At 38.1% G+C, this 13,555-nt stretch overlaps 2 protein-coding genes across 2 annotated transcripts in view; both read left to right on the top strand.

Annotated features, from left to right (window-relative positions):
• The window catches only part of LOC143038005 (phytanoyl-CoA dioxygenase domain-containing protein 1-like), a 74,172-nt gene that overhangs the window by 6,380 nt on the left and 54,237 nt on the right, over positions 1 to 13,555 (top strand). The gene's annotated exons all lie outside the window — the stretch shown is intronic.
• LOC143037679 (uncharacterized) lies at positions 7,522 to 10,800 on the top strand. Its single transcript, XM_076206211.1, has 2 exons — positions 7,522 to 9,224; positions 9,386 to 10,800. The coding sequence occupies exon 2, from the start codon at positions 10,151 to 10,153 to the stop codon at positions 10,568 to 10,570; it is 420 nt and encodes a 139-aa protein (XP_076062326.1). The 5' UTR covers positions 7,522 to 9,224; positions 9,386 to 10,150; the 3' UTR covers positions 10,571 to 10,800.

The following is a 13,555-nucleotide window of genomic DNA, read 5'->3' as shown; positions in this document are numbered from 1 at the left end:
GCTAAATGAATGAAGGGTCATCCCTGTTCGCGCCGACTACTTGGGTCCAAAGCAATACAAGAAGACTCAGTACCTCTATAGGGGGGCGCGACAGCCGAAGTTGGTTTGCCCCATTGCTTCATTACATAATGACCTTCCCCCTCATCTACTCAAAATTTTACAGAACAGACAATACGAAATATTTTCGGGCCGCGTAAATCTCACATCCATTCACACCCAACCTCCACTCATACCTATGTTTTGTCCACTTCCTTCCCTGTTCGGCAGATATTCTACTTGTACTGAAGGCCTCATTCACCCCATCCATCCGTTCCATTATCGGTCTTCCCCTCAAGAGCACTCAGTCCACCTGTGTCTTCCACGTTCTGTTGCTAGTCTTCCATCACCCATCCTTTTCACTTGACCAAACGATCCCAATATTCTTTAATCATCCCTATCTATCAGCTCTCTTCCCACCTCCGTTCTACGCCTCACCTCGTTTCTCACTCTACCTATTCTTGTAACCTCCATCATACTTCTTAAACACCATGTCAGGACACATCTTTTGTATAGTATTATGGGTACAATAACCCCTTAGTGCCGTGTTCTCTTTGCGCTTATCCCCAGATACCCATTTCTCATGACTATCATTTTCCCCCTGACATTTGCTTACTTTATCATATAATTACTTTCGCCCAACTCCCCGGTTATCTGCTCCACAAATCCACAAAAAATTTAAGATCTTTACATTCTCCAGCCTATCTACTCGTACTTTAAAAATTACTTCTATCTCCACCCTCATCCCTTGTCTATTTCGTCACCTTGTTTTTGTCCACATTTACTTAGTCATATCTTCTCACATACCCTCCCAAACCTTGTCCTTAGCTATTCCAGACTCTCCTCTGACCCAGGAACAGGTGCAGGGTCATCCTCAAACACAACTGGCTCACCTTCCACTTCCTTCCATTCTCAATTACTGCCTTCAGGCCCCCGACTGTCACTCTTCCAATTACCTTCCTTACCACTTCATCCATGTACACATTGAACAAATACCTTGGCGCAGCACCACCTTTATATCAAATCTCGTACTCTTTCTTTTCTCAAACAAAAGCTCTACTATACTTTATCGAGTTTAACTTCAGCCCCTTGGCGTGGCCGGGGAAACCCATATTGTTTACACTACGAAGACTAAACGACGTTGCTAACTTGTATGTCAACCGGGCCGTGGAATCGCCGATTGTACCCAGACCATCAGGGAGCAAAGGCGGACGAACACGGTTACGATTGTTCATACGGGAAGTAACGATGTGGGTAGGGTAATATCAGAGGAACTTGTTCGGAAATACAAGGTCCTCCTTCAGGAGATGGAGCGTGGGAACCGTCACGTAGTCTGTGGGATCCTTCCAAGGATCTACGCAGGCTCGTGTTGGGACAGTAGACCCATAGGGATCAATGAGAGGATATCACAATTGTGCACGCAACTGGGATACCACTTTCTTGATTCTTGGTATCTCTTTTCCAAGCGTCATGACCTTTATGCTTCTGATGGGACCCACCTTACTTGCAGAGGCAAAGATGTTCTTACAAACCTCATTATGGGAGTTTGTAATGAACTGGTTCCTTTTTTGGGGGGTAGAAACTCAAAGGGAAGAGAAAATAGAGTGTATTGGGGAAATAGAGTTGGGCATAGCAAAAATGTCGAGCAATATGTCAGTATAGGACAAAATATCCTTTTAGGGTATAATGTCGGTAGAGGACGAAATATGTAATGTCAAAGGACATAATACTACGATGGGATGTAATGATAGTGGACAAAATATCACGATTGGATGTAATAGTAGTGGAGGACAAAATATTACGGTAGGATATAATGTCAATGGAGGACAGAATATCATTTCAGGAAGTGATGCCGGACAGAATATCAATGAACGGCAGGTGGCCGATGGAGGACGCGGTGACGGAGGGGGGTAAGGTGTACATAAGAGATCGGGTGATCGTGAGAGACCAGATGTACGTGATTGGGCAAATGTCCATGAAGCACTGAATGTCAGTGAAGGACCAAATGTCAATATAGAGCAAGGTGCCAATAAAGAACAAAATTATAATGTAAGGCATGATGTTGAAACTCAAAACGCGTCAAAAAGAAATAACTACGAGTTCCATAAACCCAGCACTTTGATGCTCGTAGTATCAGGAACAAATTCCAAGAATTCAGGCGTATGTCAAAAGCGTGCATAGGAATAAGCGAGACATGGTTAAATGATGGAGAGTTTGAAGCTGAATTTAATATTGCGGGATATAAACACTTTCATCAGGATAGAAACCACAAGAAAGGTGGGGGTGTTCTGTTGTACGTTAAGGAAGCCTAGAGGGCGATCACTCGAAAATTTCTGCCACATGAACGAATTTAAGGTAAACATTTCAAAAGAATCTATTTTGTTTACTTATGTTTATGGAGATATCTGGCAACCCTTCCCATCTTACATAGCCAGCAATGCACCTCAGCGTCTCTCAGCATGTTATGAAAGCTTGAGATAGGAGCACGTCGCTCCCCAGCCTGCTAGTCACGCACGCTATCTAGCCAATTTTTTGTACTTATTTGTCCAGCTGTAACCATGGGAGGGGTGAAGAAGAGCTTATTGAAGAAAAAAAAGTGGAGATGGCAAGGAAATGTAGAAGACGAACATGCTGGAATGTGCTGTTGCCAAATCTGTTCTTGATTACAATGATGGCTATGAAGAAGGATGTTTGGTTCCTCTTCTTGGACAATCATACACACTACTAGAATTATACCTTAACAAGCGAGTTAAAGAACGACAGACCGTGTCAAGAATGATTATGAGGTCGGAGTACTTAAAATGTGTTGCAGTCCTTTTAAATAATAAAGCTGCTCACATTTCTCACCATCCGCCTGGTAGGTCTATGTAGACATGTCAGTCTGCGTCAGCCTCCTCCAGTCAATGTGGTCATCATACCGTCTCTCTTGTAGTACTTGTTGTTGCAGAGAGGATCCTCTATTCCTAAGCGCTTCATTGATGTTGTCACACCACCTTTTCCGTGGTCTTCCTGGTGCTCGTCTACTCTTGGGACGCCAGTTCAGCAATCGCTTTGGTGTTCTATTATCTTCCATTTTCATGACATGTCTATACCAACGTAGCTGTGCTCTTTCCACAAAGACTAAGATGCTGTCGATATATAGTTCCTTCCGGATGTCTTCGTTTCTCATTCTATCTCTTCTAGTAACACCCTTGATGATACGCAGTACTCTCATTTCTGCAGCTTGAATTTTACTTATTGTTTTGATTGTGAGGGTCCAAGACTCGCACCAATTGTGGCATTGTAAAGGAGAGAAGTCATATTTTAATCTGCTTAAAAAAAAAAAAAAAAAAAAAATATATATATATATATATAATAATAATAATAATAATAATAATAATAATAATAATAATAATAATAATAATAATAATAATAATCCACCTTACAATTTTGTTTCATTTATCCCACCAGAATTTCACAGCAAATTTTCACTATTAAAAAAAAAAAAAAAAAAAAAAAAAAAAAAAAAAAAGAATGAGATAAGATATAATTTTACCAAGTTTTTTACCAAGACTCAATTCTTTCATTTCCTGCATAGAAGTCATGTTCATATATAACACAAAAATAGTTACTTCACGTAACATATGTTACTGAAACAATTTAGTGGGGAAGTATATTCTATTGGAACGGGTAAGTATATATAAGTTCACCAGAGAAATTGAAAAAAAAAAAAAAAATGATACACTCACCTATAAGCACCTTCCAGGACGCTCAATGTCCATACCTGTCTTAAAGAAAGTGAAACAGCATGCATATGATAGTTTGTGGGTAGAATTAACCCGTACAAATGGACGAAAAATAAATGTAGGTGTAATACATAGGCCAAAAACATTATCATTAGCAGACGACAACCTGTTTCAAGAACTGTCTAGTTTCTTTAACCGGGACTTATTGATAATGGGTAATTTAAATTTTACTGACAGATTGGATGACCCTTGAACATGGCCATTTAGGTAGTCCTTTGATATATTCTCTCGGTGACAATTAGTTGAGCATGTAAAAGAGCCCAAAAGACATTGAAATGTACTCAATCTATTGATCACTAGCCGCGAAAGCATGATAACCGATGTAAAAGTTGGTCAAACTATTACAAATAGCGATCACAACTTGGATTCAAACCGTTAAAAAAATTAGAACAGATACTTGTAAATCTATAATAACCGATTTTATTAAAGCTCAGTTCATAGGACTACGTCAGGAGCTTCAGCTTACAGATTGGGAGGCAAAATTAAAGGAAATCTGTAGATCAGATGTGGGAAATATTTCAAAATACGCTTACTAAGAAGATTCATACTTCCCTCCCGTTTAAGGACAGACGTCCCCTAAATCAGGCTCGCCCAAAATGGCTTGACAAAGAAACTGAAAAAAGTATTGCTAAAAAGAGGCAGGCTTATAAATACAAGTGCTCGGGTGCACCTAATGACTATCAAAGTTATGTAATAATACAGAGAGATTTAAAAAAGGCAACAAAAAATGAAAACGATAATATTAAATGAATATCGCTAGTAAGTCTAAAGAGAATCCCCAAAAATTCTATAGTTACATTAGAGATAAAAAGGTTATTAGAGATCACATTGGCCCACTATTATCTACTGATGGTCGACTTGAATATTCAAATGAAAGAATGTGTGATATTTCAAACAACTATTTTTGCTCAGTATTTGTAAACGAAACACCTCAGTTAGCAATCTTATAAAAAGCCGAAATAATAGGGAAAATGCTCGTCAAGCAGATGTTTACTGTGTGTCATGTTTAGATTGTAAAAAGGTCTGCATCTGTTTCCGTGGTGTTGATAAAAGAAAATCGGAACATAGATATGATATGAAAACTTACAATATGAATAATGCCATTGTTAGACATAGATACGATACAGGCCACAATGCTGACTGGAATAATTCTAAGATTATTGAATATGAAAACCATACTATGAAACGTAGATGTTTTGAATCTGCTTTTATATCTCATTGATAATATAAATCAAAACAATGGATTTTTTTTTTACAATAAATAAACCTTTAGCAATTTTAATAACAAAGTAACAAGCAATTTAAGCAAATTGCGTTTACACCAGTTTCTTGTTAGTTTCTCCCCGTAAGCTTGGGTTATATAAGGAGTCAGATGTTTGTCCGCTATGCTATTTCTGAAGAAGCCCTGTTGGGCGAAACATTAAATACATTGGATCCCATACTCTCCGTTTGGCTTCTCTCCTACAGTTGTATACAGCATTGTTTTCAGTTGCTTAGTTGTTATGATATGGTAGGTTAAAGAAAGAAAATACTTATCAGAGTATTCTTATTTGTAAACTCATAATAGGCATCTGCTAGACGTAGTCGTAAGTACGTAAATATTCTTCATCCCTTTTTGATTGATCAAACTCTTCCACAAATGCTTTAGCTGCAGGCGCATCACTGATAGCAGCCTCACCTTTCGACAACACGTGGTAAACCTGGTAACGCTCTCGAAAGCGATGAAACCGCCCAGCTCTCGCTATGAATTCATGTGAAGCGTATTCTTCATTTGCACGTTCTTTGAACGTGCGAAATTAACTTTTATCCTTACTTTGCACTGCTTCCAACGTCCCTTTCACATTTCTTTACATATTATCTTCCAACCACGTGTATAGCAACTTTTCCATCTCTGCCATAACTGTCGTGCGCGATGCCGGGCTGTCACAACTATCTTAAGCGCGGTGCTGCTACCCATTCTCTTACTTTCATAAATCCACACCGTTCTTCCCAGTTAATTAATCTCTTCCCCTGCTAATCCTCTTGATTGATGCACTCCTGTAATACCTTTACAATTACACTCAGATCCCTCTGAAATCTTGGCATCAACATTTGTCCTTTCCTTTGTAGAGTGGAGCTATACATGCGCTCCTCCAGTCGTTTGGCACATTCCCCTCAGGCTCACATTAAACAACCTCACCAGCCAATCAATTGTAACTGTTCCTCCCTTTGTCAGATACTCCATGTAACTCCCATCTAACACGAAATTATTGCCAGCTTTCATCAACTTTAATGCTCTTTGTATCTAATCGTATCCTATGGTCTTGCCATTTTCTTCTTCTATCACAAATCTTTTCCCAGCATTTCCCACTTCCACAATCAACCCCTCCCAAACCTCCTCTGCATTTAAAAAAAATCTTGAAATGCTTTATTCGTCTTTACTTCTATCAACATCTGTCCGTCTGCATCCTTTACATATTTCTCTGCCTTTCTCTTCACTTCTATCCAACATTCAACAAATTTTTCTCTTTCACTTTAATCTGAATCACATCTACGAACATTGATCCTCCCAGAACCTCTGAAGTTTTCACCTTATGAAGGAGAAAAATGCGGAATGGAAGATCTCGTCCCCTCACACCGTACCCTTTAATCACTTTTTATAACTCAAATGAAAGCATGGTGGCATAATTTTCCCCTCTTTCTCCCGCACACACACCACAAGGGGATCAGGAAGAAGTGTAGTCATAGAAATTGTAAAGATTGAGGAAAAACTAGCAAAAAGAGTATGGGAGGCAGAGATAGATGGACTGAATTTGAGGGGAAGACCGAAAATTAAATGGATGGATGGGGTGAAGGGAGCCTTGAGTAAAAGGAGAATCTCTGTTGATCAGGGAAGGGCGAAGACAAGAGAATGGTGTGAGTAGAGAATTGTTATGAATGGGTGGCCACTTCCCTTATAAAGGGGAAGAAGCCTTTGATAAATAAATGCAAATATAATGGGAGGCCCCTGACCCTACCCATTAAGAACTTGATTTGTAAAATCCATTCTGTCAATTAGCCCCTTAATTTCTAGTTAGATTTGTTTCATTTCATATAATGAAGCAAAAACACGAAGTAAAATGCGGAAACCCAAGTCACTTATCAGAGGTAACCATTATCTTTCAGAGATTGCATCCCTTTTCCTCGTATTTATCAATCGCCCCCAATTTAACCATAAAGACAAAAGTAATAGAGCAGTAACAAGAAAACTGCTTTACATAATCTTTTACTCAAGGAAAATAAGAGAATGATATTATCTTTTCTTTTTGTATATGCTTTTAGAATGATATCTTGAAAATCATATTTCTGTATATTGTATATATTTGTTATTAGAAACAGGACTTACTTTGCTATTCAGCTGAGATGGTTCCCAACATAAACAGGGTCTTGATCATTATAAAGTCATCTTATTTTTACCACATCAAACAACCTTATACTGCTGTGTGCTAGGGTGAGTGTTTGAAAGTGAAAGCTACATTTGGTTCCAGTGGGTCTAAGAGAAGTTTTTTTTTTTTTTTTTTTTTTTTTTTTTTTAGCAACAACTCCTTGTGACACTACATATATATTTATATATATATATATATATATATATATATATATATATATATATATATATATATTTGTGTGTATGTGTGTGTGTGTGTGTGTGTGTGTGTGTGTGTGTGTGTGTGTGTGTGTGTGTGTGTGTGTGTGTGTGTGCGCACGTTTACCTAGTTATATCTTACGGGAAGGGGAGCTATGTTTGTGGTGTCCTGTCTCTGTATCTCACAGTAACTAAATTGTTTTTAAATTCGTGTATGGCTTTTGCACACACTATCATTTCGCCCAATTCGTTCCATATTTTCACCACTCTGTGGGGAAAACTATTCTTTTTCAGGTCTCTTCTATAACTGTCCTTTTTGAGTTTCTTTTCATGTCCACTTGTATTTCTCGTATCCCAATTTAGTAACACTTCTCAATCAAGGACTTCCGTACCTCTCATGATTGTATAGATGGTCAACATGTCTCCTCTTTCTCTTCTTTGTTCCAGGGTTGGTTACTCTAGTTTTGATAATCTCTCTTCGTATGACAGTTCTGAAAGTGCTCTGTAGATTCTTTCAATTTTCCTTATATTCTTTTAGGTACTGGGTGACCACAGTGTCGCTATGTACACCAGTCTTGGTTTTATCAGTGTGAAAAATAAGAAGGATTGCTGCCACCACCTCTCCTGCTCGATAAGATGATTGTGCACGAGTTCCCCCCGCTTTTTCGAGGCCTTGGGATTCTTTTCGCCACACTTGGTCACAGGCAGTATTATCACATTGGGTGACTGGAAAAATACCCTTTTATCCAAGTTTTTAATTAATTTCTTTACCTTAGCTGTATTCACTTCACTGGTGGGTCTAATTCCCTAATATTAACACAAATAAAGAAATGATAATCATATAGGTCCCAAGCTACAACTTCACGGGTGTCCCTAGGAGTATGTACCTCTCGCTCCCTTCTACGTTCGCCGATCCTAGGGCGTCGACTCTTATGCCCACAGCAACAAGGTTTCACTCGCTCAAATCACATAATAATCACAAATCCTCTTTGGGTTTTTCCTAATACAGTAAAAGCCCTGGTATCCGGCCTTCTTGTATCCGGCACTTCAAATAACCGGCATATTTTTCACGAAAATCGAAAAATTGTGATAAAGATAGACGTATACAAAAAAAAACAAAAAAAAACAAAAAAAAAAAAAAAAAAAAAAAAAAAAAAAAAAAAAAAAAAAAAAAAAAAAAAAAAAAAAAAAATCCCGCGTGTGTTTAAAATCCCTGCGCGTGGTTGTAGTTGCTCTCGCCGCCACCAGGGCTTCTCAGTCCCATTCACTTCTCCCGCCACGTGTTAGCCACCTCCGTGCACATGTTAGCCAACTCTATTTTATCATACCCAAAGTTGAGAAGAGGAAAGTGTGGTGCTTTCACTTAAGCAGAAGGTGGATATATGTAGAAGATTGAAGAAAGGCGAAAATAGAAAAATACTAAAGGAAGAATACGGCATTGGGTCGTCTACCATTTACGATATCAAGGCCCAATCCAAAAAACTAAGAGAGTTTGCGAAGTTGAGTGACACGCCTGAAGCTGGAGAAAATCGCCACACGCTACAACATAAACGTGTGGAAATGCTGGACAAAGTGTTGTACGAGTGGTTTTGTCTTAAAAAGTCTGGAGGTGTAGCTATATTAGGCCCAACGCTGCAAGAAAAAGCCAAAGATTTTGCTGAAAGGATGTCAATTGGAGAATCGTGCCAGTTCTCAGATGGATGACTTTAAATATTCAAGAATCGCCATAGAATACGTCGTCTTGATGTGTTTGGGGAAGCAAAATCTGCTGATTCACCTTTTGCAGAGGAGTTTATAGACAGGTACGTTAATTAACCTGTGCCTACATGGTAAAGATTCGCATCTCATATCTCAATTTATTTCTCGCATACACGGATGCATAGTGCATTTATATACACATATATATATATATATATATATATATATATATATTTTAACTTTTCTTTCCTCCTTTCTGTCATAGGTTTGCAAAATTGGTTGCCGAGGACGATCTGAAATCGGAACAGATCTACAACGTTGACGAGACCGGCCTGTTCTACCACTGTTTACCGACATCTACACTAGCCAGTGAAGCAGAGGAAACCACCAAAAGATTCAAACAAAGCAAGGATAGACTGACGGTGTTACTGTGTACGAACATGGCAGGGACCCATAAAGTCAAATTGTGTGTCGTTAGAAAATACCGGAAGCCACGTTGTTTTAAAAATCTAATATACTTGCCAGTGGATTATCGCCCACAAAATAACCCATGGATGGACTCAGAAACATTCATGAACTGGCTCAAGCATGTGTTTTTCCCATCAGTGAAAAAAAAAAAAAAAAAAAGACTTCTAGAGGACAGCAAATTTATTCTCCTACTCGACAACAATAAAGCTGAGGAACTGAGCAATGGAAACATTTTTATTGTGTATTTACCGCCGAACGTAACAAGTGTGATCCAGCCCATGGATCAAGGAGTGATTCAAAACTTAAAAAAGAATTATCGGAAAAGTTCTATGCGCAAACTAGTTTATTTTGAGGACGGTAGCATTTCCGAATTCCAACGTGGGCTTAATGTAAAGATGCTATTTTTATGGAATCGCTAGCTTGGGAGGATGAAAAACAACAAACTCTAATGCGATGTTAGAGAAAATCATATCCGCAAATAATGTTTGAAGATCAGGAAGGGAATAAAAATTTTGAGGGTTTTCCATCGGCAAGAAAGAATCGGTGGTGAAAGAATTGAAAGATGGGTTATCGCGCTAAACTTTGCATTAGTGACGAAGCGATACAAGTGTGTGTAGATATGGACAGTGACCGAGCAGCAACATTCTCACTTAGTGATGATGAAATTTTACAATCACTTCCCGATGAACACGCGAAAATGACAGAGGCAGATAGTGAAGAAGACGACCCTGAGATGAAAGTGTCGTGGAAGGATGCAGCGAAGGGTCTAGCGGTGTTTGTGAAATTTGCAGAACAGTGCACAAACAAAGAGGAAAAAATTCTAAGCAGAGACATCATATATTTTATGAAAGTTGGTACAAAAAGTTTAGTGAAAGAAAACTCGAGTGTAGAGGTGAATGCACCCTCTAAGCCACCAACACTGAACGCGGCCATTCACAACTCCGTCGTAAAATTATCAGATGATGAATTAGATAACTGGTGATGCTGTGATGATTATAACTGATGTATATTGATTGGATTTACTCTATACTGATAGAATTTATAATATATAGATATGTGGATGTGTTTATTATTAAAGCGAATTAAGATCTATTAATAAGTAAAAGAACAATGTAAATAAATGTATTTTTTTAAATATCCCTTCCCGTATCCGGCATTTTCTCGTATCCGGTACGTCTTCGGCCCCATTGGTGCCGGATACAAGGGGTTTTACTGTATAACTCAAATTACACACACACACACACACACACACACACATACACACGACTCGGTGGCGCAGTTGGTAGAGCGCTGAACTGCCACCATAGTGGCCCGTAGTTCTGGGTTCGAATCCTGCCCAGGGCCGAAATTATTTCGGTACCGCTGCGTTTCGGGTCGTTACTCTGACTCGTGGGCGGGGAGTTGGGTGTGTGTGTGTGTGTGCAAGGTCATAGCATTACCCATAGATCGGACCTACGAGTTCTGAGCTCTCTTCCAGGAGGGAAATAGCTGTCGATCACGAGTCCAACACGTGATCCAAAGACCAAGTGAGAGTGAATACACACACACACACACACACATATATTATATATATATATATATACATATATATATATATATACATATATATATATATATATACATATATATATATACATATACATATATATATATATATATATATATATATATATATATATATATATATATATATATATGTATTAATATCTCCAAATCAAAGCGAGGCGTCTTATAACTCCGGCTGTGGTCTACTACGCTGCCAAACGTCCGGCCACTTACAATTACTAAGATACGCAAATTCTATCTAGTCTTCACCAGGTTACCGATTTTATCACTCACTTTGAATACTTAACAGTCTTTCCGTCTCCCCAACGGCTACTTACAAACACATAATCCACTAACTGGTTGTCATAAGAGGACGCTACTGGTCACATCACCCTACAAAACTCTGTGTGTAATTGTAAACTCCCCCCTAGCTTCTTCGTTCTCTGTTATCAGAACGGCGGCTTCTCCGCAATATTTCAAATATTACAGATACAGTTCAAATATGTCCACTTCTATCTTTCATTCCATGACTATGTCTGCTACATACCTGTAATCAGAACGGTGGCTACTCAGCAGTGATGCCGCAAGTTCATACGTACCCAGATACCCAGCCTAGTGTTCGAATGCCTCAGGGGGCATCCGGCTATGTTTTAATTATTTAGGAGTGAGGCTCGCTATTACCCTCTACAACTGTGAAGTGAGGTAATGAAATCTCCCCCCAAAATGCCGATTGAACAGAATCCTGAACCTTCAAGGCGGGAATTTTTCCCCTTCGCTCCTGATATATCATAAGGCCCAATAGCGACCTACGAACAAGGTTAATGATGTCAAGCTCTGGGCGGGGCTTCCCACTCGAAAAGCCATAGCAAAAAGCTTCTAAGTCACGTACATCTCAAAATACGCATAGAATGAAAGATAATATAAACTTTCTATCCCTACACCAGTCTTGACGGTTCTCCATCATTTCTATATCTGGTGTTTTCCTTTACCCATTGTGTCAATGTATATTCCATAGTCATATCAAGTAATACATTTCCCTGTAATTCCTCTCCACCTTTCACCGTCATCTCTTCCCAACAGATTTCTTTGCAGTTAAAATTTCCCATAAGTACCACGTTTTCTTCATCTTTTAGCACCCCATTTAATGAAATCCTTGTATCTTCTAAACATTTAAGAATAATATCTCTCTCCAAGAACCCGTTTTTGATTGTACACAGATCACCACAAACACTCTCTTTTTCATGTCTTTATTTTCAACTCTTATCATGATCATTTCCACACTGTTCCCTCCATTTGTAACTTTCGTCACATTTAAATTATTCTTAGTCAAGAACATGACTCCACCCTGTTTTTCCTCTATTTCTAAGCCAGTAATCCATTTCGAACTCTGTTAAGTGATAGTGGACACCTTAATTTTGTCTCTACAATGGTCATTACGTCTGGTTTGCTTCTGATAAGTAATCATGAAGCTCATGTAATCTTAAAGTTAAACCATTTATATTAGTATAAGCCACATTTAATTTTCTGCACTTTTCATCTCTTTCTTGGTTCCTTTCATTTCATTTTCTTGAATATGCCATTTTCTGTCTCCTGTCTAACACACTCCAAAAGAGCTTTTCCCGGTCTCCGTTCTTTTCTCATTTTATTCTTTAGCTATGCTTCTTAATGTCTTCTCTCTCTTTCCTCAAGGCTCATATCTCTTTATCCATTCATATCTGTAGTGTTCAGTATTACCCAACTTGTTCTTACAAAAGATTACAAAGGAGGAGCACGCCGGCAGGAGACCTTTCGGATGCGAAAAAATTATAATAATGATAAATAAGTAAATGAATAAAAACTATAATAATATAGATAATTATAGATAAGATAAAAATAGGTTAAGTTAAATAATAAACAAACAGGTAATAGTAAATAATAATAAATTGACAGATAAATAATAATTAATAATAAGCAAATAATAAACAGACAAATAATAATTTTGTGACCTTAGTTTGATCTTTAGGGGTCGATTTCCTTCTACACACCTTCCTATTCTATGCACTTCCTCTTTTTCCTTTTCTAATTCTTGCTCTTTATCTTGTATTACTCTGAAAACATTTATTACTGAATCTTTCTCTTCTTTTTCTCTCACGAATCTATGTTTTTTAGACCAAATATTACTATACCCTTTTTTTGTCTACTGTATCTCTCACCAAATTTTCCTTTTCTTTGATTACATGAATGACTGTTTCCTTAGTGTCTCTTGCATTTGTTGCTGAATAATTTCTTTAAAAGATACCTTATCCTTTTCGTGATCTTTCCATTGTTTCTTGAGTTGTAATGTTTTTTCCTCGTATACTTCCTACAATTTTTTCGGGCACTACTTTCATTTGTTCATTCACTTTTTTATGTTCGTACTATTTGCGGTATCTTTGCTTTTCAA

The sequence above is a fragment of the Oratosquilla oratoria genome, chromosome 23 (genome assembly GCF_046742065.1).
Source record: "Oratosquilla oratoria isolate Oo_2021 chromosome 23, ASM4674206v1, whole genome shotgun sequence".
In the NCBI taxonomy this organism is placed as follows: Eukaryota; Metazoa; Arthropoda; class Malacostraca; order Stomatopoda; family Squillidae; genus Oratosquilla; species Oratosquilla oratoria.
The sequence above is the reverse complement of the archived record's forward strand: the minus strand, read 5'-3'. Positions and strand labels throughout refer to the sequence as shown.

Coding starts and splice junctions, on each gene's coding strand:
- LOC143037679 (XM_076206211.1), top strand. CDS start 10,151: ATGGGTTATCGCGCTAAACTTTGCATTAGTGACGAAGCGATACAAGTG.